Source organism: Pan troglodytes, chromosome 21 (genome assembly GCF_028858775.2).
Source record: "Pan troglodytes isolate AG18354 chromosome 21, NHGRI_mPanTro3-v2.0_pri, whole genome shotgun sequence".
Classification (NCBI taxonomy): Eukaryota; Metazoa; Chordata; class Mammalia; order Primates; family Hominidae; genus Pan; species Pan troglodytes.
In genome coordinates, this window is record NC_072419.2 from 43,225,061 (window position 1) to 43,248,614 (window position 23,554).

The 23,554-nt window shown below is 45.4% G+C and overlaps 1 protein-coding gene across 4 annotated transcripts in view; it reads right to left on the bottom strand.

Moving 5' to 3' along the window:
- Positions 1–15,643: 15,643 nt before the first annotated feature.
- The window catches only part of RBL1 (RB transcriptional corepressor like 1), a 94,354-nt gene continuing 86,443 nt past the window's right edge, over positions 15,644–23,554 (bottom strand). For all 4 annotated transcript variants that reach the window (XM_016937881.4, XM_001139919.7, XM_063802927.1 and 1 more), the window contains 2 exons: positions 20,450–20,614; positions 15,644–18,228 (listed from right to left, as the gene is read on the bottom strand). In XM_016937881.4, the coding sequence (XP_016793370.1) occupies positions 18,058–18,228; positions 20,450–20,614 (336 nt within the window). In that variant the 3' untranslated portion in view covers positions 15,644–18,057. The remainder of the gene's footprint in view (positions 18,229–20,449; positions 20,615–23,554) is intronic.

The window sequence follows — 23,554 nt, forward strand, 5'->3', positions numbered from 1 at the left end:
TCAAAATAAATAAATAAATAAATAAATAAATAAATAAAGCTCAAGAGTTTTTAAGTAACTTGCCCAAGTTCACGTTAGGATTCAAAGCCAAGCAGTGTGGTTCCACAGGCCCACTTTTTTTTTTTTTTTTTTTTTTTGAGACAGCATTTCACTCTGGCACCCACGCTGGTGTGCAGTAGTGAAATCATAGCTCATTGCAGCCTCAACCTCCTGGGCTCAAGTGATCCTCCCACCTCAGCCTCCTGAGTAGCTGGGACCACAGGCATGCACCGCCACCTGTCTAATTTTATTTTTTGTAGAGACAGGGTCTCCTTATGTAGCCCAGGCTGGTCTCCAAACTCCTGGGATCAAGGAATCCTCCTACCTCAGATTCTCAAAGTGCTGGGATTACAGGCGTGAACCATTGCACACGGCCTACACTGTGTCTTTTGATAACAGTCTTGGGCTGACTCAGATTTCTATAAGTATCCCCCATATTTTGGGAATTCCCAGGCCGTCTTCTTTCTTACTCAAGCTTGTCTTCCTTTGTCCTGGAAAACATCCTCATTTGTTACCTCTGTTTTGGAGTAAATCTTCCTTCTCACCCCTATCACACACAGAAGAAACTCAGCTTGTTGAAGGATTTTTATCACAACCAACCTTTCTAGGGGTGGAGAATGTGTTCCAGTGAATCTTCTCCCTTTACACAATCTTATGGCTCTCTCCTTGCTGTTCCTTGTCTTCCACACCTTTTCTCCCTAATCGTCTTCTGGGAGCCCCCAACTCCTCACCTTTACTGTGACCTCCCTAAGCTTTCCACCTCAGAGGCTTAGCACCAGCTTCTACCCACACCCCGAAGGCTCAGTGCCACCTTAACCTCTTGCCCAAGGAAAAGGGTATTTCCCCTAAGGAAGACCTGATCTCTCCCTCAGAATCTAGTGCCAGTTTCCTCCCTGACACTCAGAGCATGCTTGCTAGGGGAAACCTGACTTCCCTGCAGCCACCCAAACTGAAAATAATACTCCTCTTTTTTTTTTTTTCAGACAGGGTCTTGCTCTGTTGGCCAGGCTATAGTGCAATGGTGCAATCTTGGCTCACTGCAACCTTTGCCTCCCAGGTTCAAGTGATTCTCCTACCTCAGCCTTCTGAGTAGCTGGGACTACAGGTGCGTACCACCATGCCAGGCTGATTTTTGTATTTTTAGTAGGGATGGGGTTTCACCACGTTGGGCAGGCTGATCTCGAACTCCTGACTTCGTGTTCCACCCACCTTGGCCTCCCAAAATGCTGGGATTACAGGTGTGAGCCACTGCGCCCGGCCTACTCCTCTTTAATGTGAATAATAACCAAGGTGTTCTCAGTCTTGTAAAAACTGTGAATAAGATCATCTTCAACATTACTATGTTTATTGGTCTGCTCGAAGTTACAATGTAGGTAAGCACAGTATGCATGTTACATAAATGCAGCTTCAAAGATTAATCTTCCAGTCCCACCTAGGTTACTAATTTTAAGGAATTAGAGAAATTACAGGCCTGAGCCACCGTGCCCAGCCAATTTTTGTATTTTTAGTAGAGACATAGTTTCGTCATTTTGGCCAGGCTGGCATCGAACTCCTGACCTCAAGTGACCCGCCTGCCTTGGCATCCCAAAGTGCTGAGATTACAGGTGCGAGCTACTGCACCTGGCCACCCTTTTCAATATACATCTGGACCGTCAAGGTTTAATTTGAAAGGGGAGACGTCCAGCTCCCTTGTGTCAGTTAGCTGAAAAACAGGCTTCTTGTCTACATAAAGAACATGGGAGGCCAGGCGCCGTGGCTCACGCCTGTAATCCCAGCACTTTGGGAGGCCAAGGCAAGCGGATCACCAGGTCAAGAGATCAAGACCACTCTGGCCAACATGGTGAAACCCCATCTCTACTACAAATACAAAAATTAGGTGGGCGTGGTGGGGTGCACCTGTAGTCCCAGCTACTGGAGAGGCTGAGGCTGGAGAGTCACTTGAACCCAGGAGGCGGAGGCTGCAGTGAGCCGAGATTGTGCCATTGCATTCCAGCCTGGCGAAAGAGCGAGACTCCGTCTCAAAAAAAAAAGAACACAGGGAGTGGGAATATGAGAAAAGAGATAATAATTTTGTTATTGGAATGCTTAGAACAAGAGTCACTATAAGGTCATGGAGACAATGATACAGGGTGGCCCAAAACCACAGGTGCAAGAGACCAAAGTACCTACAGAACAGCGATGAAGGTGAGTCCCCACCTATAGGCACAAAACAGATTTCCCCTAGGACAGAGTTGAAGGCTGGTCCCGGAAATGGGACGAGACCAGGGTTAGGGTACCCAGTAAGCACTGGTTCATTCTGGAGCCCCTAGGATGAATAGGGGGACACCCTGTTCAGTCCGGTCTGCCATAAGTGCAGGAAAAAGATAGTAGGGAAACTAGAAGAGATGCCTTTTCCCTTCTCTCCTCTGTTCTCTCTTCACAGATGGGTAATCACGTCTCCATACAACAAGACGTGCCCCTCGGATGCATCTCAAGAACGGGGATAAGTTCAACCCCAAACCCTAAAATGAAAAACTAATTTTCCTTTGCAAAACCAGAGGAACTCTGGCCAAAACAAAAGTACAAATTTTATTTTATTTTTTTTTGAGATGGAGACTCTCTCTGTCTCCCAGGCTGGAGTGGCACCATCTCGGCTCACTGCAAGCTCCGCCTCCCAGGTTCACACCATTCTCCTGCCTCAGCAACCTGAGTAGCTGGGACTACAGGTGCCCGCCACCATGCCCAGCTAATTTTTTGTATTTTTAGTAGAGACGGGGTTTCACTGTGTTGGCCAGGATGGTCTCGATCTCGTAACCTCGCGATCTGCCCACCTCAGCCTCCCAAAGTGCTGGGATTACAGGTGTGAGCCACTGCGCCCGGCAAAAGTACAAATTTTCATACTGTCCTCCAGCTGGACCTTTCCTGCCACCATCAGGGCAAATAGTCAGAGGTCCTCTATTTACGAACCTTCATGGCCTGAAGGAAAAACCTCAATCCTTATAAAGCTTGTAAGGCAAACCCCACTGTCCTAGCTATGCTTAGCTGCCTTCTCCAGGGCCCTCCACTGGGACTCACCTGCTGACTCCCTTCTCCTCCAAAAGCCAAGGGGAAAAATTGCCTCCCCCTCCTCCACAGGCCAAAAAGTGAAAAACAGCCACCCGGCTCCTCCCCTGTTTATCTCACTCCCAGACCTTTGGAATCAGCCCTGCCCTACACAAAGCCCGTTAGTTCTCCCTCCAGGCTCTGCTTGTTAGAGGAAGTAAGTGAGCCAGTTGGACCCATCCAAGTCCTCATCTCCTTTTCAGCCTGGACCTTTGGCAAATTAAAAAAAAAAAAAAAAAAACTAGGAAAGTTCTCAAATGACCCCAGAAGCTCATTGAAGGCTTCCAAATATTCGCCCTTACATTTATTTATTTATTTTTTTGAGACAGAGTCTTGCTCTGTCACCCAGGCTGGAGTGCAGTGGTATGATCTCGGCTCACTGCAACCTCCACCTCCTGGGTTCAAGCAATTGTCATGCCTCAGCCTCCCGAGTAGCTGGGACTACAGATGCATGCCACCATGCCCAGCTAATTTTTCTATTCTTAGTAGAGACGGGGTTTCGCCATGTTGGTCAGGCTGGTCTTGAACTCCTGACCTCAGGTGATCCACTTGCCTCAGCCTCTCAAAGTGTTAGGATTATAGGCATGAGCCACTGTGCCCGGTCAGCCCTTACATTTAGATTAACTTGAAAGGACATAAATATCCTCCTGGGACAAGCCCTCTCACGGGAGGAAAGAGAAACCATCTATGAAGCAGCCAGACACTGTGGGGATGAATTACACCTGGCAAACGTCAACTACTCTCGAGGGGCTACAGCTGTTCCCCAACAAGACCCCAACTGGGACTACAATATCCAAGCAAAAATATGGGCCAGGAACCACATGCTGCTGTGTCTAACAGAGGGAATAAAATAAAGTAAGGTTAAGTCTAGGAACTCTAATAAGTTAGCCACCATAAACCAGGGGCCAACCAAAAATCCCATAGCCTTTCTCGAAAGGCTACAGGAAACCCAACTTAAACCCAGAATTCCCTGAGGGACAACTAGTTGTAAAGGACCATTTCTTTACCCAAGCCATCCCGGATATCAGGAAAAATTACAAAAGTCAGCCTTAGGACCAAGTGCTCCTATGCCAGAAATCCTCAAATGAGCCTCCTCCATCTTTTATAACCAAAATCAGGACAAGGAGGACAGGGCTAAGGAAAACGAAAATGTAGGGACAAGAGGCAGGCTCAACTACTAGCTGTTGTGCAAGCTCACCAGCCCCCTCCAGGTTGCCTTCAAGACACTCCTCCAGGTAACTGCCATCAGTGGGGAAGACTAGGCCACTAGAGAAGGAATTGCCCAAAATGGAAGGATGCCATGCATAGCCTGACCAATCTGCCATAGGCTCGGCCACTGGAAAGACTGTCCCAGGAGACAAAAGGCCTCCCGGTCAGATCTCCACCCAATAATGGCCTTGAACTGAAGGGGCTCTTCACTCACCAGCTTCCAAATCAGACGTTGTCATTAAAGGAACAAAGCCAAGGACAACTCTGGAAGTGGCAGGTAGGACTCTATACATTTCCTTCGAAATACAAGAGCTGTCTACTTTATGCCTACCTCCTTCTCCAGGCAGCTTTCCTCCAAATCCTGTCGGGTAATGGGGGCAAGTGGCACCCCTTTCTTTCTTTCTTTTTTTTTTTTTTTGAGATGGAGTCTTGCTCTGTTGCCCAGGCTGGAGTACAATGGCGCGATCTTGGCTCACTGCAAGCTCCACCTCCTGGGTTCATGCCATTTGCCTGCCTCAGCCTCCCAAGTAGCTGGGACTACAGGTGCCCGCCACCACGCCTGGCTAATTTTGTTTTTGTATTGTTAGTAGAGATGGGTTTTCACTGTGTTAGCCAGGATGGTCTCGATCTCCTGACCTCGTGATCCGCCCACCTCGGCCTCCCAAAGTGCTGGGATTACAGGCATGAGCCGTTGCGCCCAGCCCCCTTTGTTTCTTTTTGACATCTCTACTTAAGACCCGAGGAGCCTTCTACATTTGTGGCCAGTTATTTCACCAATGCCTCTGCATTAACTGGACTGGAATGTGTACCATAGGCTGTGTATCTCCAGACATCTTCAGAGCTCCTGGCAATCTCTCTCTTCAGTACCAATTTATGGATCTATGGACATTCTATTTTTTTTTTTTTTTTGAGATGGAGTCTTGCTCTGTTGCCCAGGCTAGAGTGCAATGGCACGATCTTGGCTCATTGCAACCTCGGCCTCCCAGGTTCAAGCGATCCTCCTGCCTCAGTCACCCTAGTAGCTGGGATTACAGGCATGCACCCGGCTAATTTTTGTATTTATAGTAGAGACAGAGTTTCACCATGTTGGCCAGGCTGGTCTCGAACTCCTGACCTCAGGTGATCCACCCACCTCAGCCTCCCAAAGTGCTGGGATTACAGGCATGAGCCACTGTGCCCGGCCCAAGCATTTCATCTTGCCCAGGGTGAAGAGGGCTATCCAATTAATTCCACTTCTTGCTAGATGTGGCATTATATCCAGTATGGGAACCAGAATTGCCAGAGTCACAGAAGCCTCCTTGACCAGCTCTCAACAGACATAGCCAACAACATTGATGCCACAACTAAAACCTTAATAGCTGTGCAAGAACAAATTGACTCGTCAGTAGCCATAGTCCTCCCAAATCGCCAAGGACTACATACGTTAATGGCAGCACAGGGAAGAATTTGTTTAGCCTTAGATGAAAAATGTTGCTTTTGGTTAAATCAATTGGGAAAAGTATAAGACAACATCAGACAACTCGTAAATTGAGTGTCCTATGTATGGGAACAAGGAACAAGCCTCTCAGGGTTGGTTAGATTAGGAGGGAACATGGAAATGGTTCTCCTGGGTTGTCTTCTTTTAGGCCCACTTGTTAGTCTCCTACTTTTGCTTCTTTTTGGTCCATGTCTTCTAAATCTGATAACCCAATTTGTTTCCTGTCACCTTCTGGACATCAAGCTCCAGATGACCCTCAGTGAGGGATACTGTCCTCTCAATATTCAAGAGTCACCTTTCTACAGAGCACCCCTAGACGACCCATCAGTGAGACACGCCAGAGGCGAAATCCTGCCCATCTCGCTTGGACCTGGCTAGATATGACTTTCACCAACCCGCAAAGCCACCCTTGCTGGAATCACAGAAGCCTCCTTGAGATTTTGGTCCATGAAGACATGGACCAAAAAACAGCAAAAGTGGGCCGGGTGCGGTGACTCATGCCTGTAATCCCAGCACTTTGGGAGGCCAAGGCAGGTGGATCACCTGTGGTCGGAAGTTAGAGACCAGCCTGGCCAACATGGTGAAACCCTGTTTCTACTAAAAAATATAAAAATTAGCTGGGCGTGGTGGTGTGTGTCTGTAATCCCAGGTAATCAGGAGGCTGAAGTAGGGGAATCGCTTGAACCTGGGAGATGGAGGTTGCAGTGAGCTGAGATTGCACCACTGCACTCCAGGCTGGGTGACAGAGTCAGACTCCATCTCAAAAAAAAAAAAAAAATCAATCAATGACCAGATTCCCCATGATTGAGGAATTGATAGAAAGTTGGGAGAGGGGACTGAAACTGGTCCAATTGTCCCATAGAACTGATGTCAATTGTTTCATAGGACTGATGTTTATGGTTTCTTTTGAATAAAACAAAATTGACTCAGTCTTAAAACTTAAGAAAGTTACATTTGTTTTATCTGAGTTCCTTTCTCAGGAAACCAACCAGCAGGGCTCCCAGACAGTATCTAGGAACTTAAACTCACCAGGATCACTGCATGAGGACAGTGAGGTGCCAGACCCTTCACCCATCATGATTCTCTATCCAATACCTGTTTGACCAGCTCCTCTTCCTTACCCCACCTTAATTCCTATTTTTCTGTATGAAGTTACATTTCTTCCTTGCTATATAAATGCCTGAATTTAATTGCTTAGGGAGATGGATTTGAGACTAATCTGCCATCTCCTCAACTGCAGCATGATTAAAACCCTCTTCCCTGGCAATACTTGTCTCAGTGATGGGCTTTCTTTTCTTTTCTTTTTTTTTTTTTTTTGAGACAGAATTTTGCTTTTGTTGCCCAGGCTGGAGTGCAATGGTGAGATCTTGGCTCACTGCAACCTCCGCCTCCCGGGTTCAAGTGATTCTCTTGTCTCAGCCTCCCGAGTAGCTGGGATTACAGGTGCATGCCACCACGCCTGGCTAATTTTCGCATTTTAGTAGAGACGGAGTTTCATCATATTGGTCAGGCTGGTCTCAAACTCCTGACCTCAGGTGATCTGCCTGCCTTGGCCTCTGAAAGTGCTGGGATTACAGGTGTGAGCCATTTTGTGCCCAGCAGTGATTGGCTTTCTATGCAGCCAGCAACAAGACCAAGATAGAACTCCTGGTGTTTCAGTAACAATTCCCCTGGAGATTATGATTTCACTGGTCAAGAGTGGAGCCTAGGAATCAGTATTGTTAACACGTCTCTCAGATAATCCTGTCCTTGCTCATTAGGAAACTGCAACTCTAAAATAAACATCAAATTTTGTCATTGTAGATCTATTTAAAATTAAAACCTCTTCAGTGGCTCCCTGATGTGGTTTAGATTTGTGTCCCTACCCAAATCTCATGTCAAACTGTAATCCCCAGTGTTGGAAGAGGGTGTCAGTTTCCAATCTGAGCTGGGGTCCAAGAGGAGTTGGTGGATGGGTGGTGGGTAGCTGAAAGAACACTCTAGGGACTATAGGCAGTTGGGACATGGCCTTATTATCTCTCTCTCTCCTACAGAGTCAGCAGAGCAGTTATATTTTCACAGACAATAGTGGCTCAAAGCCAGGTATGAGCTCACACAAACAGGATACATCAAAATGGCTACATAAATGTGATTACATACTGCATGCAATTGTGCACCTGTGGTCCCAACCTGCTGTCATGCTGTACTGGATGTCTGCCTCAGCCTACTCCTGACTGAAGCACAGCCATTTTCCTTACAGAGGGGCCTGGTGGAAGGTGATTGGATCATGGAGGCATATTTCCCTCTTTCTGTTCTCGTGATAGTGATTTCTCACAAGATCTGGTAGTTTAAAAGTGTGTAGCCCCTCCCCCTGCTCTCTCTTCCTCCTGCTCCGGCCACATAAGATGTGCCTCCTTCCTCTTCACCTTCCGCCATGATTGTAAGTTTCCTAAGGCCTCTCCAGCCAGCTTCCTGTACAGCCCACAGAACTGTAAGCCAATTAAACCTCTTTTCTTATAAATTACCCAGTTTCAGGTACTTATTTATAGCCGTGAGAGAACAAACTAATACAGAAAATTGGTACTGGAAAGTAGGGGCATTGCTATAAAGATACCTGAATATATGGAAGCAGCTTTGGAATTGGGTAATGGGCAGAGGTTGGAATGGTTTGGAGGGCTCGGAAGAAGACAGAAAGTTGAGAGGAAGTTTGGAACTTCCTAGAGACTTGTTAAATTGTGACCTAAATGCTGAGAGTGATCTGGACAATGAAGTCCAGGCTGAGGTGGTCTCAGATGGAGATGAGGAACTTATTGGGAACTGGAGTAAAGGTCACTCTTGCTATGCTTTAGCAAAGACACTGGTGGCATTGTGCCCCTGCCCTAGAGATCTGTGGAGCTTTGAACTTGAGAGAGATGATATAGGGTATCTGGTGGAAGAAATTTCTAGGCAGCAAAGCATTAGAGATGTGGTCTGGCTGCTTCTAATAGTGTATGCTTATACGCGTGAATAAAGAGTTGATCTACAACTGGAACTTATATTTAAAAGGCAAGCAGAGCATGAAAGTGTGGAAAATTTGCAGCCTGGCCATGTGGTAGAAAAGAAAAACCCTTGGGAGGCTGAGGCGGGTGGATCACCTGAGGTCAGGAGTTAGAGACCAGCCTGGACAATGTGGTAAAACTAAAAATACAAAAATTAGCCGGACATGTTGGCACACGCCTATAGTCCCACCTATTTGGGAGGGTGAGGCAGGAGAATCGCTTGAACCTGGAGGGCGGAGGTTGCAGTGAGCCAAGATCACGCCATTGCACTCCAGCCTGGGCAACAAGAGGGAAACTCCGTCTCGAAAGAAAAAAAAAAAACAACAAAAAACAAAACCCATTTTCAGGACGGGAATTCAAGCTAGCTACAGAAATTTGCAGAAGTAAAGAGGAGCCAAGTGCTAATAGTTAAGACAATGAGGAAAAGTTCTCAAAGGCATTTCAGAGAACTTTGCAGCAGCCCCACCCAGAAAAGTGGGGGCAGAGGCCTAGAAGGGAAGAATGGTTTTGCAAGCCAGGCCCAGGGTCCTGCTGCCCTGCGCCTTGCCTCCCCAGCCATGCTTCCAGTACAACCTGTGGAACAATGAACCAATGAAACCTTTCTGTTTTTTTTTTGTTGTTGTTGTTGTTGCTTTTTGAGACGGAGTCTCACTCTGTTGCCCAGGCTGGAGTGCAATGGCATGATCTTGGCTCACTGCAACCTCCACCTCCCAAGTTCAAGTAATTCTCCTGCCTCGGCCTCCCTCCCGAATAGCCTGGATAACAGGCCGTCAGGCCTCTGAGCTGAAGCTCAGCCATTATAACCCCTGTGACCTGCACATACACATCTAGGTGGCCTGCAGGAGCCAAGAAGTCTGGAGCAGCAAAAGAAAAAAACTACAAAGAAGTAAAACAGCCAGTTCCTGCCTTAACTGATGAACTAACATTACAATATTTTATTATCGTGACTTGTCCCTGCCCTACCTTAGCTGATCAATCAACTTTGTGACATTCTTCTTCTGGACAATGAGTCTTATGATCTCTCCACCATGCACCTTGTAAACCCCTCCTCTGCTAACAATAGATAACCACCTTTTGCTATAATTTTCCATTACCTACCCAACTCCTATAAAGCAACCCATTCCCTATCTCCCTTCGCTGACTCTCTTTTCGGACTCAGCCCACTTGCACCCAAGTGAATAAACAGCTTTATTGCTCACACAAAGCCTGTTTGGTGGTCTCTTCACACGGACTCACTTGACACAGGCGTCCACCACCACGCCCGGCTAATTTTTGTATTTTTAATAGAGATAGGGTTTCACCATGTTGGCCAGGCTGGTCTCGAACTCCTGACCTCAAGTGATCCACCTGCCTCGGCCTCCCAAAATGTTGGGATTATAGGTGTGAGCCACCGTGCCTGGCTGAAACCTCCTTTCTGGGAGATTACCCAGTTTCAGGGTTTGTTTTGTTTTTTTTTTTTTGATACGGAGTCTCAGTCTTGTCACCCAGGCTGGAGTGCAGTGGCTCAATCTTGGGTCACTGCAACCTCCGCCTTCTGGGTTCAAGCTATTCTCCTGCCTCAGTCTCCTGAATAGGTAGCACACGCCTGTAGTTCCAGCTACTTGGGAGGCTGAGGCTGGTGGATTGCTTGAACCCAGGAGGTGGAGGTTGCAGATGACACCACTGCACTCCAGCCTGGGTAACAGTGAGAGTCCATCTTAAAAAAAAAAAAAAAAGAAAATTTCCCCAGGTGCAGCCAATGTTGAGAACCACCAGAAATATTCAAGCCTGAGCTGTTTAACCTGGTGTTGAAAGCCCAACCATGAAAGCCTCCTGCCTGCCGAAATAGCCCTATTTTCTATGACACTTGTGCATATGCACGCTGCAGTCCAGCTTTGCCAGATTATCTTCAAATAGGGTCATGTAAGGATTTAAAACATTAAATTACCTGTAATTCCCAAACCTATGGTACTTTCACACATCTAGGTCTTTCCACAGTTTATTCTCACTTTGTCTTGAATACTTTTACTGTCCTGGCAAACAGTTATTTTCCCACAAGGATGAAATTACTGGCTGAGCACAGTGGCTCATGTCTGTAATCCCAGCACTTTGGGAGGCAGAGGCAGGCGGATCACTTGAGGTCAGGAGTTCAAGACCAGCCTGACCAACATGGTGAAACCCATCTCTACTTAAAAATACAAAAGTTAGCCGGGCATGATGGCAGGTGCCTGTAATCCCAGCTACTCAGGAGGCAGAGGCAGGACAATTGCTTGAACCCGGGAGGTGGAGGTTGTAGTCAGCCAAGATTGTGCTACTGCACTCCAGCCTGGGCAATAGAGCAAGACTCTCCTTTTAGAGGTTCCTCTGGCGCATGTGCTCAGGTAGAGTAAAACACTTCCTTCTTTGTGCTAAACTACCCCTCTTGGCACAGAGCTGTATTACTATACTTATCATATGAGGGGCTAGCAATATTATATCTTGAGTACAGGTACTATATCTGGTTCATCTTTATATCCCTTGCACCTAGCCGAGGGTAGGAACAGAGTAGGCAGCCAATAAATGCTTTTTGGCTTAGTGAAAGCACTCACAAGGAACAAAATTAAAACAAGCAGGAACATTACCCTTTTTATAAAAATCTGAATATAATCTAATCATCTAACCACTTTTTTTTTTTTTTTTTGTAGAGACAGGTGTCTCACTATGTTTCTTAGGATGGTCTTCAACTCTTGGCCTCAAGTGATCCTTCTGCCTTGGCCTCCCAAAGTGCTGGGATTAGAGGCATGAGTCACCACACTTGGCCCACATTAAGATCTTAATTAGGAAAGAATTTTTAAGGCCAGGTTTGTGGCTCATGCCTGTAATCCCAGCACTTTGGGAGGCCAAGGCAGGTTTGAGACCAGCTTGGCCAACATGGTGAAACCCTGTCTCTACTAATAAAAATACAAAAAATTAGCTGGGCGTGGTGGTGGGAGCCTGTAATCCCCGCTACTGAGGAGGCTGAGGCAGAATTGCTTGAACCCAGGAGGCGGAGGTTGCAGTGAGCCGAGATCACACCATTACACTCCAGCCTGGGCAACAAGTGCGAGACGCCCTCTCAAGAAAAAAAAAAAAAAAGAATTTTTAAGCTGTAGGTCTCATGTGGAGAAATACACCTTGAAAGCACTCCAAAGAGAGTAATGAGCCATTTCCTTAATTAACTATAACGTAGTTCACATGTTCATTCCAAGGCCTTGAAATAATCCTGTTTCTTCATATGTATCTGATATGGCTTGGCTGTGTCCCCATTCAAAACTCATTTTGAATTGTAACTCCCACAATTCCCATGTGTCGTGGGAGGAACCTGGTGGCAGGTGATTGAATTACGGGGGCAAGTCTTTCCTGGGCTGTTCTCATGATAGTGAATACATCTCAAGAAATCTGATGGTTTTAAAAATGGGAGTTTCCCTGCACAAACTCTCTCTTTGCCTGCCGCCACCCATGTAAGATGTGACTTGCTCCTTGCCTTTCGCCATGATTGTGAGGCCTCCCCAGCCAGGTGAAACTGTAAGTCCGTTAAACCTTTTTTACTTTCGTCTTGGGTATGTCTTTATCAGCAGCATGAAAATAGACTAATACAGTAATTTTGGTACCAGAAGTGGGGTGCTGCTGAAAAGATACCTGAATATGTGGAAGTGACTTTGGAACTGGGAAATAGGCAGAGGTTGGAACAATTTGGAGGGTCAGAAGAAGACAGGAAAATGTGGGACAGTTTTGAATTTCCTAGAAACTTGCTGAATGGCTTTGACCAAAATGCTGATAATAATATGGACAATGAAATTCAGCATGAAGTGCTCTTAGATGGAGATAAGAAACTTGTTGCGAACTGGAGCAAAGGTGACTCTTGTTATGTTTTAGCAAATCTACTGGTGGCATTTTGCCCCTGCCCTAGAGATTTGTGGAACTTTGAACTTCAGAGAGATGATTTAAGGTATCTGGTGGAAGAAATTTCTAAGCAGCAAAGCATTCAAGAGGTGACTTGGGTGCTGTTAAAGGCATTTTTATTTTTATTTTTATTTTTTGAGATGGAGTCTTGCTCTGTCGCTAGCTGGAGTGCAGTGGCACGATCTCGGCTCACTGCAACCTCTGCCTCCCGGGTTCAAGCATTTCTCCTGCCTCAGCCTTCTGAGTAGCTGGGATTACATGAGTGCACCACCACACCCAGCTAATTTTTGTATTTTTTAGTGGAGACAGGGTTTCATCACGTTGGCCAGGATGGTCTCGATCTCCTGACCTTGTGATCTGCCCACCTTGGCCTCCCAAAGTGCTGAGATTACAGGTGTGAGCCACTGTGCCTGGTTGGCATTCAGTTTTATAAGGGAAGCAGAGCATAAAAGTTCGGAAAATTTGCAGACTGACAATGTGATAGAAATGAAAATCCTGGCTGGGCATGGTGGCTCACGCCTGTAATCCCAGCACTTTGGGAAGCCAAGGCAGGTGGATTACCTGAGGTTGGGAGTTCAAGACCAGCCTGACCAAAATGGAGAAACCCCATCTCTACTAAAAATAGAAAATTAGCTGGGCTTGGTGGTGCATGCCTCTAGTCCCAGCCACTTGGGAGGCTGAGGCAGGAGAATCACTTGAACCTGGGAGGTGGAGGTTGTGGTGAGCTGAGTTTGCGCCACTGTACTCCAGCCTGGGCAACAAGAGCAAAACTCCATCTCAAAACAAAAAACAAACAAACAAACAAAGAAAATCCCATTCTCTGAGGAGAAATTCAAGCTGGCTGCATAAATTTGCATAAGCAATGAGGAGCTGAATGTTAATCACCAAGACAATGGGGAAAATGTCTTCAGGGCATGTCAGAGGTCTTCATCACACCCCCCCCACATTCACAGGCCTGGAGGTTTAAGAGGAAAAAGTGGTTTTGTGGGCTGGGCCCAGAATCCCCATGCTGGTTGCAGCCTGGGAACTTGGTGCCCTACGTCCTAGCTGCTCCAGCCGTGACTGAAGGGGGTCAATGTAGAGCTTGGGCCATGGCTTCAAAGCATGTACTCCTCAAGCCTTGGCAGCTTTCACATGGTGTGCACAGAAGTCAAAATTGAGGTTTGGGAACCTCTGCTTAGATTTCAGAGGATGCATGAAAATGCCTGGATGTCCACGCAGAAGTTTGTTGCAGGGACAGGGCTCTCATGGAGAACCTCTGCTAGGGCAGTGTGGAAAAGAAATGTGGGGTTGGAGTCCCCACAAAGAGTCCCTACTGGGGCACTGCCTAGTGGAGCTGAGAGAAGAGGGCCACTGTGCTCCAGACCCCAGAATGATAGATCCACTGATAGCTTGCACTGTGTGCCTGGAAAAATCGCAGACACTCAACACCATCCTGTGAAAGCAGCTGGGAGGGAAGCTGGGAGGTAAAGCCACAGGGGTGGAGCTGCCCAAGACCATGGGAACCCACCTCTTGCATCAGCATGACCTGGATGTAAAACATGGAGTCAAAAGAGGTCATTTTGGAGCTTTTAAGATTTGACTGCCCCACTCAATTTCAGACTTGCATGGGGCGTGTAGCCCCTTTGTTTTGGCCAATTTTTCTCATTTGAAATGGCTGTATTTACCCAGTGCCCATGCCCCTGTTGTAGCTAGGAAGTAACTTACTTGCTTTTGATTTTACAGGCTCATAGATGGAAGTGACTTGCCTTATCTCAGATGAGATGTTGAACTGTGGAGGTTTGAGTTAATGCTGAAATAAGACTTTAGGGGACTGTTAGGAAGGCATGATTGGTTTTGAAATCTGAGGATGTGAGATTTGGGAGGGGCCAGGGGCAGAATGATATGGTTTGGCTGTGTCCCCACCCAAATCTCATTGTGAATTGTAACTCCCACAATTCCCATATGTTGTGGGAGAAACCCAGTGGGAGGTGATTGAATTATCGGGTCAGGTCTTTCCTGGGCTCTTCTCCTGATAGTGAATGTGTCTCATGAAATCTGATTCTTTTAAAAACGGGAGTTTCCGCTGGGCATGGTGGCTCATGCCTGTAATCCCAGCACTTTAGGAAGCTGAGGCAGGCGGATCATGAGGTCAAGAGATCGAGACCATCCTGGCCAACATGGTGAAACTCCATCTCTACAAAAATACAAAAATTAGCTGGGCGTGGTGGCACACGCCTGTAGTCCCAGCTACCTGGCAGGCTGAGGCAGGAGAATCACTTGAACCCGTGAGGCAGAGGTTGCAGTGAGCCAAGATCCCACCACTGCACTCCAGCCTGGTGACAGTGCAAGACTCTGTCTCAAAAACAAACAAACAAACAAACAAACAAACAAAAAACAGGAGTTTCCCTGCACAAGCTCTCTTTGCCTGCCACCATCCATGTAAGATATGACTTGCTCCTCCTTGCCTTTTGCCATGATTGTGAGGCCTCCCAGCCACGTGGAACTGTAAGTCCATTAAACCTCTTTTTCTTCCCAGTCTCGGTTGGATATTTCTTTATCAGCAGTATGAAAATGGACTAATATAGTATCTAAGACTTAAAAAAAAAATTTAGGGTGAAATCAAGACTTAAAAAAAAATTTAAGGCGAAATCTACATAACATAAAATTAACCATTTTTAAATGTCCAAATACAGTGGCATTTAGTAAATTCACAATGTTATGCAACTACCCCACCTCTATCAAGTTCCAAAATAGTTTCATCACTCCCCCCAAAAAAACTCTGTATCCATTAAGCAGTTATTTTTCATTTTCCCCCTAGACCCTGGAAACCACAGGAACATTAACTTTTAAGTTATTCTAAGGAATTTTAGAGACATAGATATTAAAACAGACAGATTTCAGATGGCTGTGCAACTGCTTCCAGTCATACAGAAAAGAGTTTTTTTTCAATAATCTCAATTCCAATTTTTATTAGCCATTCTATGTACATTGATACCAAGTCCTGAAAACTGATGAAAACATGTCCAGAATTTCTTTTTTTTCCTTTTCTGAGAAAGGGCCTTGCCCTCTCACCTAGGATGGAGTGTAGTGGTGCAATCACAGCTCACTGCAGCCTCAGAATCTCCCAGCCTCAAGTGATCCTCTCATGTCAGTCTCCTGAGTAGCTGGGACTACAGGCACATGCCATCACACCCAACTAATTTTTTTATTTTTTGTAGAGATGAGGGCTATGTTGCCCAGGTTAGTCTTGAACTCCTTGACTGAAGCAATCCTCCTGCCTCAGCCTCCCAAAGTGTTGGGATTATAGGCATGAGCCACAGGACCTGGCCCATGGTTTCTTATACAGTCAATGTACAAATGCTCATTTATATTTTGCACAATAATGAAGATAAAAATAACAATTATAGCAACATACAAATATGTACAAAGATTCCAGACAGACTTTGTTTTTTGGCTTATAACAATGTGTAGATACTACACAAAGAATGAGGATGTAATTTTCATTTACAAGCAAAATGTGACCAAAATCCCTTTTCTTCTTAAAATTGAAAAATGAAATTCTTGAGAATACTAATTAGTGACAGCCAAATCTTAGACTATTTTAAATTAGCCATGGTTAAACATAGGTGAGTTAAACATTGTGCCTTTCCAAAATTAAGGTTTGCAGTTAGAAACATAAACATTTGATAAAACTTCTCAAAATTAATTATGAGTGGCTTATTCATGTCCTTTGGATTCCAGACACACACTAGAAAAAGTAAACGTTAAAGAGGTGATATTTTGGAAAGCATCCCTAGTACTGAAAAGCATCCCTAGCACTGAAAAAAGCATCCCTAGTACTGAAAAGCATCCCTAGCACTGAAAAAAGCATCCCTAGTACTGAAAAACATCTTCAGGAGTACTCAGTACTCCCTAGTACATCCCTAGTACTGAAAAAAGCATCCCTAATACTGAAAAGCATCCCTAGTACTAAAAAACATCTTCAGGAGTACCCAGTGGTCAAACACTAGCAGGAAACTCATGATGCACTAACAATACTGAGAACAAAGTGTGGGAAGTAATAAGCAGCTATTTTACTGATGTATTAAATATATTAGAATTATGAGGCATGAGATGATATTTATGTGGTTTTTAAAAGGTTTAAAATATTCTTAGGGACTCAATTAGATATTGAGAATGACTGATAACTATGATCTCAAAAACAGTATATCACACATAATCATGGTGTTACCTTACTAATAGGAATTTAGTTTTTAATAACTAACTGAATTTTATTTTACTGGCTTGAGAAGCAGCTGCCTATTTTGAGAACTACATGAGTTAATACGATCATATATAATTAAGTTAATGTCACAGAAACCAAAATGATAATAGTTTACAAAAGAAGAAAGTGCCCCATTTATTGGGTTGTGACATCAGGCTGAGATGGCTTAGGGCTGGAAAGCAAGGATGAGTGTAGCACTGGGGCTCAGGTACAAATCTGTTTATAAAGCTCAAGGAGAGAAAAGGCACGAGAAGGGGTGAGACAACTCTGAATGGCGGTGGTACCTGGATGTGGAATTACCACAGTGGGCCAGAGACAGGATGGTATATAACCCTCTGGCCAGGTACTATGGGAACCAACCCCTTCCTTCAATATTAAATGAAGAATACAAATATCTCAAAGCATGCTTACCAAAAGTAGATTATTTATCCTCATATTACAGAACACAGAAGGAGACATTTATTTTTAAAAGAGAGCTAAAAAGTTATGGGGTTTCTCCTTATTTCATCTTGAAAACTAACTCAAGGAGCAAACATTAAAAAAAATTCCCTATTTATATATATATATATTTTTTGAGATGGAGTTTTACTCTTGTTGCCCAGGCTGGAGTGCAGTGGCGCAACCTCGGCTCACCACAACCTCCACTTCCTGGGTTCAAGCAATTCTGCCTCAGCCTCCCAAGTAGCTGGGATTACAGGCATGCGCCACCACACCCGGCTAATTTTGTATTTTTAGTAGAGATGGGGTTTCTCCATGTTGGTCAGGCTGGTCTCGAACTCCTGACCTCTGGTGATCTGCCCACCTTGGCCTCCCAAAGTCCTGGGATTACAGGCGTGAGCCACTGCGCCTGGCCGGACTATTAGTATTTTTAAAAGGCACTTAAAATATTCCTTTCCAATCCAACTCAAAATACATCTCTGTCAACTATATTTTGGATAAATATTTTAAAAAGCACATAATTTTTGTGCAATTTTTTCTTATAACCCAGTGATATTTATCATCTATAGGGCTAAAAGGTTTGAAGGACAGAGCTCCAACTTTCTGCAGAACAATCTGAAAGTGCTTTTATCATAGAAACAAGAACAACATTAATGATTTGCTCTTTCACTGACAACATCCTGTAGTCGTTTCAGTAAAACGTCATCATTTTCTTGACAGACGCGTTTGGCAGGGGATTCTGCATCACTATCGATGGCTATTACTCGCTTCTTGGTTCTCTGCTCACCTTGCCTTATCATGTTGTTGATATCTTTCAAACTCTGTGCAGAAATAGAGAACGTGTGTGAGTAAAAGAGGGAGAGGGGAAATGGCAGCAAACAACCAAGCTAATTGTTTTTTCCTGTGCTCTGTCCTCTATCCAAATCTTAACACTGGGATAAGGACTCTTTTTAAAACTTAGAACAACCTAATAAGGGATGGCTTGAACTAATCTTTTCAGGTGGTTTTAAAAATTAGATTTAAGGCCAAGTGTGGTGGCCTGTAATACCAACACTTTGGGAGGCCAAGATGGTTCAATCACTTGAGCCCAGGAGTTTCAGATCAGCCTGGGCAACATGGCAAACCTGGTCTCTACAAAAAATACAAAAATTAGCCAGGTGTGGTGGCTTGTGCCTGTAGTCTCAGCTACTCGGGAGGTTAAGGAGCATCACCTGAGCCTGGGGAGGTTGAAGCTGCAGTGAGCAGTGATCATGCCTGGGAAACAGAGTGAGACCTTGTCTCAAAAACCAAACCAATCCAAACCAAAACAAGTGAATTTACTGTATAACAGTAGCTCTCGATGTGTAGTACCCAGACCAGAAGCAGCAGAAGCATCTAGAATTTTTTATGTTTTGAGACAGGGTCTCTCTCTGTTGCCCAGGCTGGAGTGCAGGGCATGATCTTGGCTCACTGCAAGCTCTGCCTCCTGGGCTCAAGCTATTCTCCTGCCTCAGCCTCCCTAGCTGGGACTACAGGCACATGCCACCATGCCTGGCTATTTTTTTGTCTTTTTAGTAGAGACAGGGTTTTGCCATGTTGGCCAGGCTGGTCTTGAACTCCTGGCCTCAAGTGGTCCCCCACCTCGGGCTCCCAAAATGCTAGAATTACAGGTGTGAGCCACCGTGCCTAGCCTTATCTGTTTTTTTTTTGTTTTTTTTTTTTTTGAGACTAAGTCTTGCTCTTGTCGCCCAGGCTGGAGTGCAATGGCACGATCTCGGCTCACTGCAACCTCTGCCTCCTGGGTTCAAGCGATTCTCCTGCCTCAGCCTCCCAAGTAGCTGGGATTACAGGTGCCCACCACCATGCCCGGCTAATTTTTGTATTTTTAGAGACGGGGTTTCGCCATGTTGGCCAGGCTGGTCTTGAACTCCTGATCTCGTGATCTGCCTGCCTCGGCCTCCCAAAGTGCTGGGATTACAGGCGTGAGCCACCGCGCCCGGCCCTAATCTGTTTTAACAAGCCCTCCCGATGATTTTAAAGCTCCCTACAGTTTGAGATCCTCTTCCTTAGAGTAATGATTTTCAACATTTTTTTTTTTTGAGACAGAGTCTCGTTCTGTCGCCCAGGCTGGAGTGCAAAGGGGTGATCTCGGCTCACTGCAATCTCCGCCTGCCGGGTTCAAGTGATTCTCCTGCCTCAGCCTCCACAGCAGAGTAGCTGAGATTACAGGTGCGCACCACCATGCCTGGCTAATTTTTTGTATTTTTAGTAGAGACGGGGTTTCACCATGTTGCCCAGGCTGGTCTTGAACTCCTGAGCTCAGGCAATCTGCCCGCCTTGGCCTCCCAAAGTGCTGGGATTACAGGCTTGAGTCACTGTGTCCAGTCAGGTATATTATCTTAGCCAACTTTGTCAAGTATAGTAGGAACTCTGTAGTTATCTGTATAACTGAATAGGAAAGTAATAAGAAGGAGCCACTGTATTTGGACAGAGTTACAATCTGCCCCACTACAATTTCTTCCAGTTTATACTGATTCTGACTTCTGGAGACATACTGAACATATCTGCTTGATAGTCCATGAAGTATCTGAAAACAGCAATCATGTCCATACCACATCTTCACCACTGAACAAGGATAAGGATGGAGATGATCACAGAGTTGTCTGTGTACATAAGAGGAGGCTTGTGTTTTCAGACATCTTCCTATCCTGGGTGCCATCTACCAAATGCACTTTCACTTCCAATGCCTTTCTTTCAACTTGACATCCCCCAGGTCTGACCACTTGCAGGTGTTGCCTTACTGGTCCCTTCTCAAGATCTTGCTTGAAAAGGAAAACATGCTGGACTTTCAAAGTGAACTCCACAAATACCATGTCAATAATAATGGATTAAACTACCTCAAACTGAATATACTGCTCTTGATGAGAGGAGACATGCCATAGTTAACATTTCATATTTTATTAGTATAGTAGTAACTTGGCCAAAAAAGAAAAAAAAAAAGAGGCAGGATTAACAGTTACTGACTGTTAATCTGAAATCCAACTTTTAGCCTATTCACCTTACCTTAGAAGGGCTGCCATTGAACTTGTACAGCAGAGCGCTTCTTGGTGTAAGGCCTGACCCATTCTTGTGCGGGGAAATATAAATGGAGTGCTGCTGGGAAATGCGGCGTGGTGAGCCTGGCTGTTGTTTAATATGTGGAAAAGGAGAGAGTGGTGGAGCATCCATCTAAAATAACCCAAAAGTCAGATTTTTTAGATAAAAGTTTTTCTTTGTTTTTGAATCCCATATTTTTATTCTTATGGTATCTTCTAGTTAGAAAACAGTTATACTGTAAAAAGCTCATTTATGGTTGAGAAAAAAAAATGATCCTTTACTTCTTTTTTTTTTTTTTTAACAAAAATAGATAAACTAGAATTTATTTTCCTGAATCTTTTTTTTTTTTGAGATGGAGTATCTCTTGCTCTTGTTGCCCAGGCTGGAATGCGATGGCGCAATCTAGGCTCACTGCAACCTCTGCCTCCCAGGTTCAAGCAATTCTCCTCCCTCAGCCTCCCAAGTAGCTGGGATTACAGGCATGTGCCACCACGCCCGGCTAATTTTGTATTTTTAATAGAGATGACCATGTTGGCCAGGCTGGTCTCGAACTCCTGACCTCAGGTGATCCACCCACCTTGGCCTCCCAAAGTGCTGGGATTACAGGTGTGAGCCACTATGCCTGGCCTATTTTCCTGGATCTTTCAGGAAGTCCTATAACTAGTATTAAGAATTCTGGCCAGGCACAGTGGCTCACACCTGTAATGCCAGCACTTTGGGAGGCTGAGATGGGCGGATCACCTGAGGTCAGGAGTTTGAGACCAGCCTGGCCAACATGGTGAAACTCCGTCTCCACTAAAAATGCAAAAATTAGCTGGGCGTGGTGGCATATGCCTGTAATCCGAGCTATTTGGGAGGCTGAGGCACTAGAATTGCTTGAACCCAGGAGGCAGAGGTGTTGCAGTGAGCCCAGATTGTGCCACTGCACTCCATCCTGGGTGACAGACCAAGACTCTGCCTCAAAAAAAAAAAAAAAAAAGAAAAAGAAAAAAAAAAAAGGAATTCTGGGGCCGGGTGCAGTGGCTCACTCCTATAATCCCAGCACTTTGGGAGGCCAAGGTGCTCGGATCACTTGAGGCCAGGAATTGGAGACCAGCCTGGTCAACATGGCGAAACCCCACTTCAGCCTCCTGAGTAGCTCCTAAAAATATAAAAATTAGCCAGGTGTGGTGGCGTGCGCCTATAGTCCCTGCCACTCGGGAGGCTGAGCATGACAGTTGTTTGAACCCGGGGACAGAGGTTGCAGTGAGCCGCGATTATGTCACTGCACTCCTCCTGGGGTGACAGAGTGAGACTCTGTCTCAAAAGAAAAAAAAAAATTCTGGACAAGACACCAGGAGTTAAGCCACGAGCATGAGAACCTCATATTCATGCTTAAAAAGTAAGGACAGGCCGGGCTCGGTGGCTCATGCCTGTAATCCCAACACTTTGGGAGGCTGAGGCGGGTGGATCATGAGGTCAGGAGTTCAAGACCAGCCTGGCCAAGATGGTGAAACCCTGTCTCTACTAAAAATACGAAAATCAGCTGGGCGTGGTGACAGGCGCCTGTAATGCCAGCTACTCAGGAGGCTGAGTTACAGAATTGCCTGAACCCAGGAGGCAGAGGTTGCAGTGAGCTGAGATTGTGCCACTGCACTCCAGCCTGGGCAACAGAGCGAGACTCCTTCTCAAAAAAAAAAAAAAAAAAAAAAGTAGGGACAAAGAGTAACCAATCTTCTAACACTTGCTGTAACAAGCTCTCTCTACACACATACCTGCTCACAACCAAAGCAGTAGCAGAGAGAATAAAAGAGGCAGAGAATTCTATTAGCCAGCAGGATGATTCCAACATGGAAAAAATCTGTTAATGAAATGGGAAAGACTTCATATGGAAATGGAAAAGATTTAGAAATAAGTTGGATGAGCAAGGATTTCATTTTTAATATCCTGTATAATGGAAATAAATTAAGATGGTAGAGATATTCCGAGTATAGCACATGACAGAGGGGAAGTGAAACTGAAGCAGGATGAACAGTTATGACCTCTGAGGATAGTCATAGACCATATTCCATGAAAAGAGGAAGAACAGAAATCTACAGATGCACACAGATACATAGAAACAGCTATTGGCTGTCTGGCTGCAGCTTCTGCTAGGGCCTTCTTTTCTTTTTTTCCTTTTTCTTTTTTTTTTTTTTTGGAGGCAGGGTCTTTCTCTGTTGCCCAGACTGGAGTGTGGTGGTGCGATTGTGGCTCATTGCAGCCTTCACCTCCTGGGCCCAAGCGATCCACCTACCTTAGCTTGCTGAGTAGTTGGGACTAAAGGTGTGTACCAGCCACTACACGGCTAATTTTTAGTTTTTTTTTTTAAGAGACAGGGTCTTCCTGTGTTTCTAGGCTGGTCTCAAATTTCTGGGCTCAAGCAATCCTCCAGGCTTAGCTTCCCAAAGTGCTGGGATTACAGGCTTGGGAGGCGCCTGGCTGGTCTCTCTCTTTTAGAGCTAAAGTCTGGTCTTCTGGGAAGCAACCTCAGCTTACACACTGGCAACACTTTCTCAGGCCTGCTGCGACTGCCAAAACTAAGGTCTGCATAAAAATTTCTTAGTGGTGCCTCTATTAATGATCCAGGCCTATCTACTTTCTTTTGTCTTTCTTTCTTTCTTTCTTTCTTTTTTTTTTTGAGACTGAGTCTTGCTGTGTTGTCCAGGCTGGAGTGCAATGGTTCAATCTTGGCTCACTGCAACTCTGCCTCGGGTTCAAGCAATTCTCCTGTCTCAGCCTCTCAAGTAGCTGGGATTATGGGTGCCCACCACCACGCCTGGCTAATTTTTGTATTTTTAGTAGAGATGGGGTTTCACCACGTTGGTCAGGCTGGTCTCGAACTCCTGACCTCAGGTGATCCACCTGCCTCAGCCTCCCAAAGTGCTGGGATTACAGGCATGAGCCACAGCACCTGACCTCCTTTTGTTTTTTTTTGAGACAGAGTTTCCCTCTTGTCGCCCAGGCTGGAGTGCAGTGGCGCGATCTCTGCTCACTGCAACCTCCGCTTTCTGGGTTCAAGTGATTCTCCTGCCTCAGCCTCCCGAGTAGCTGGGA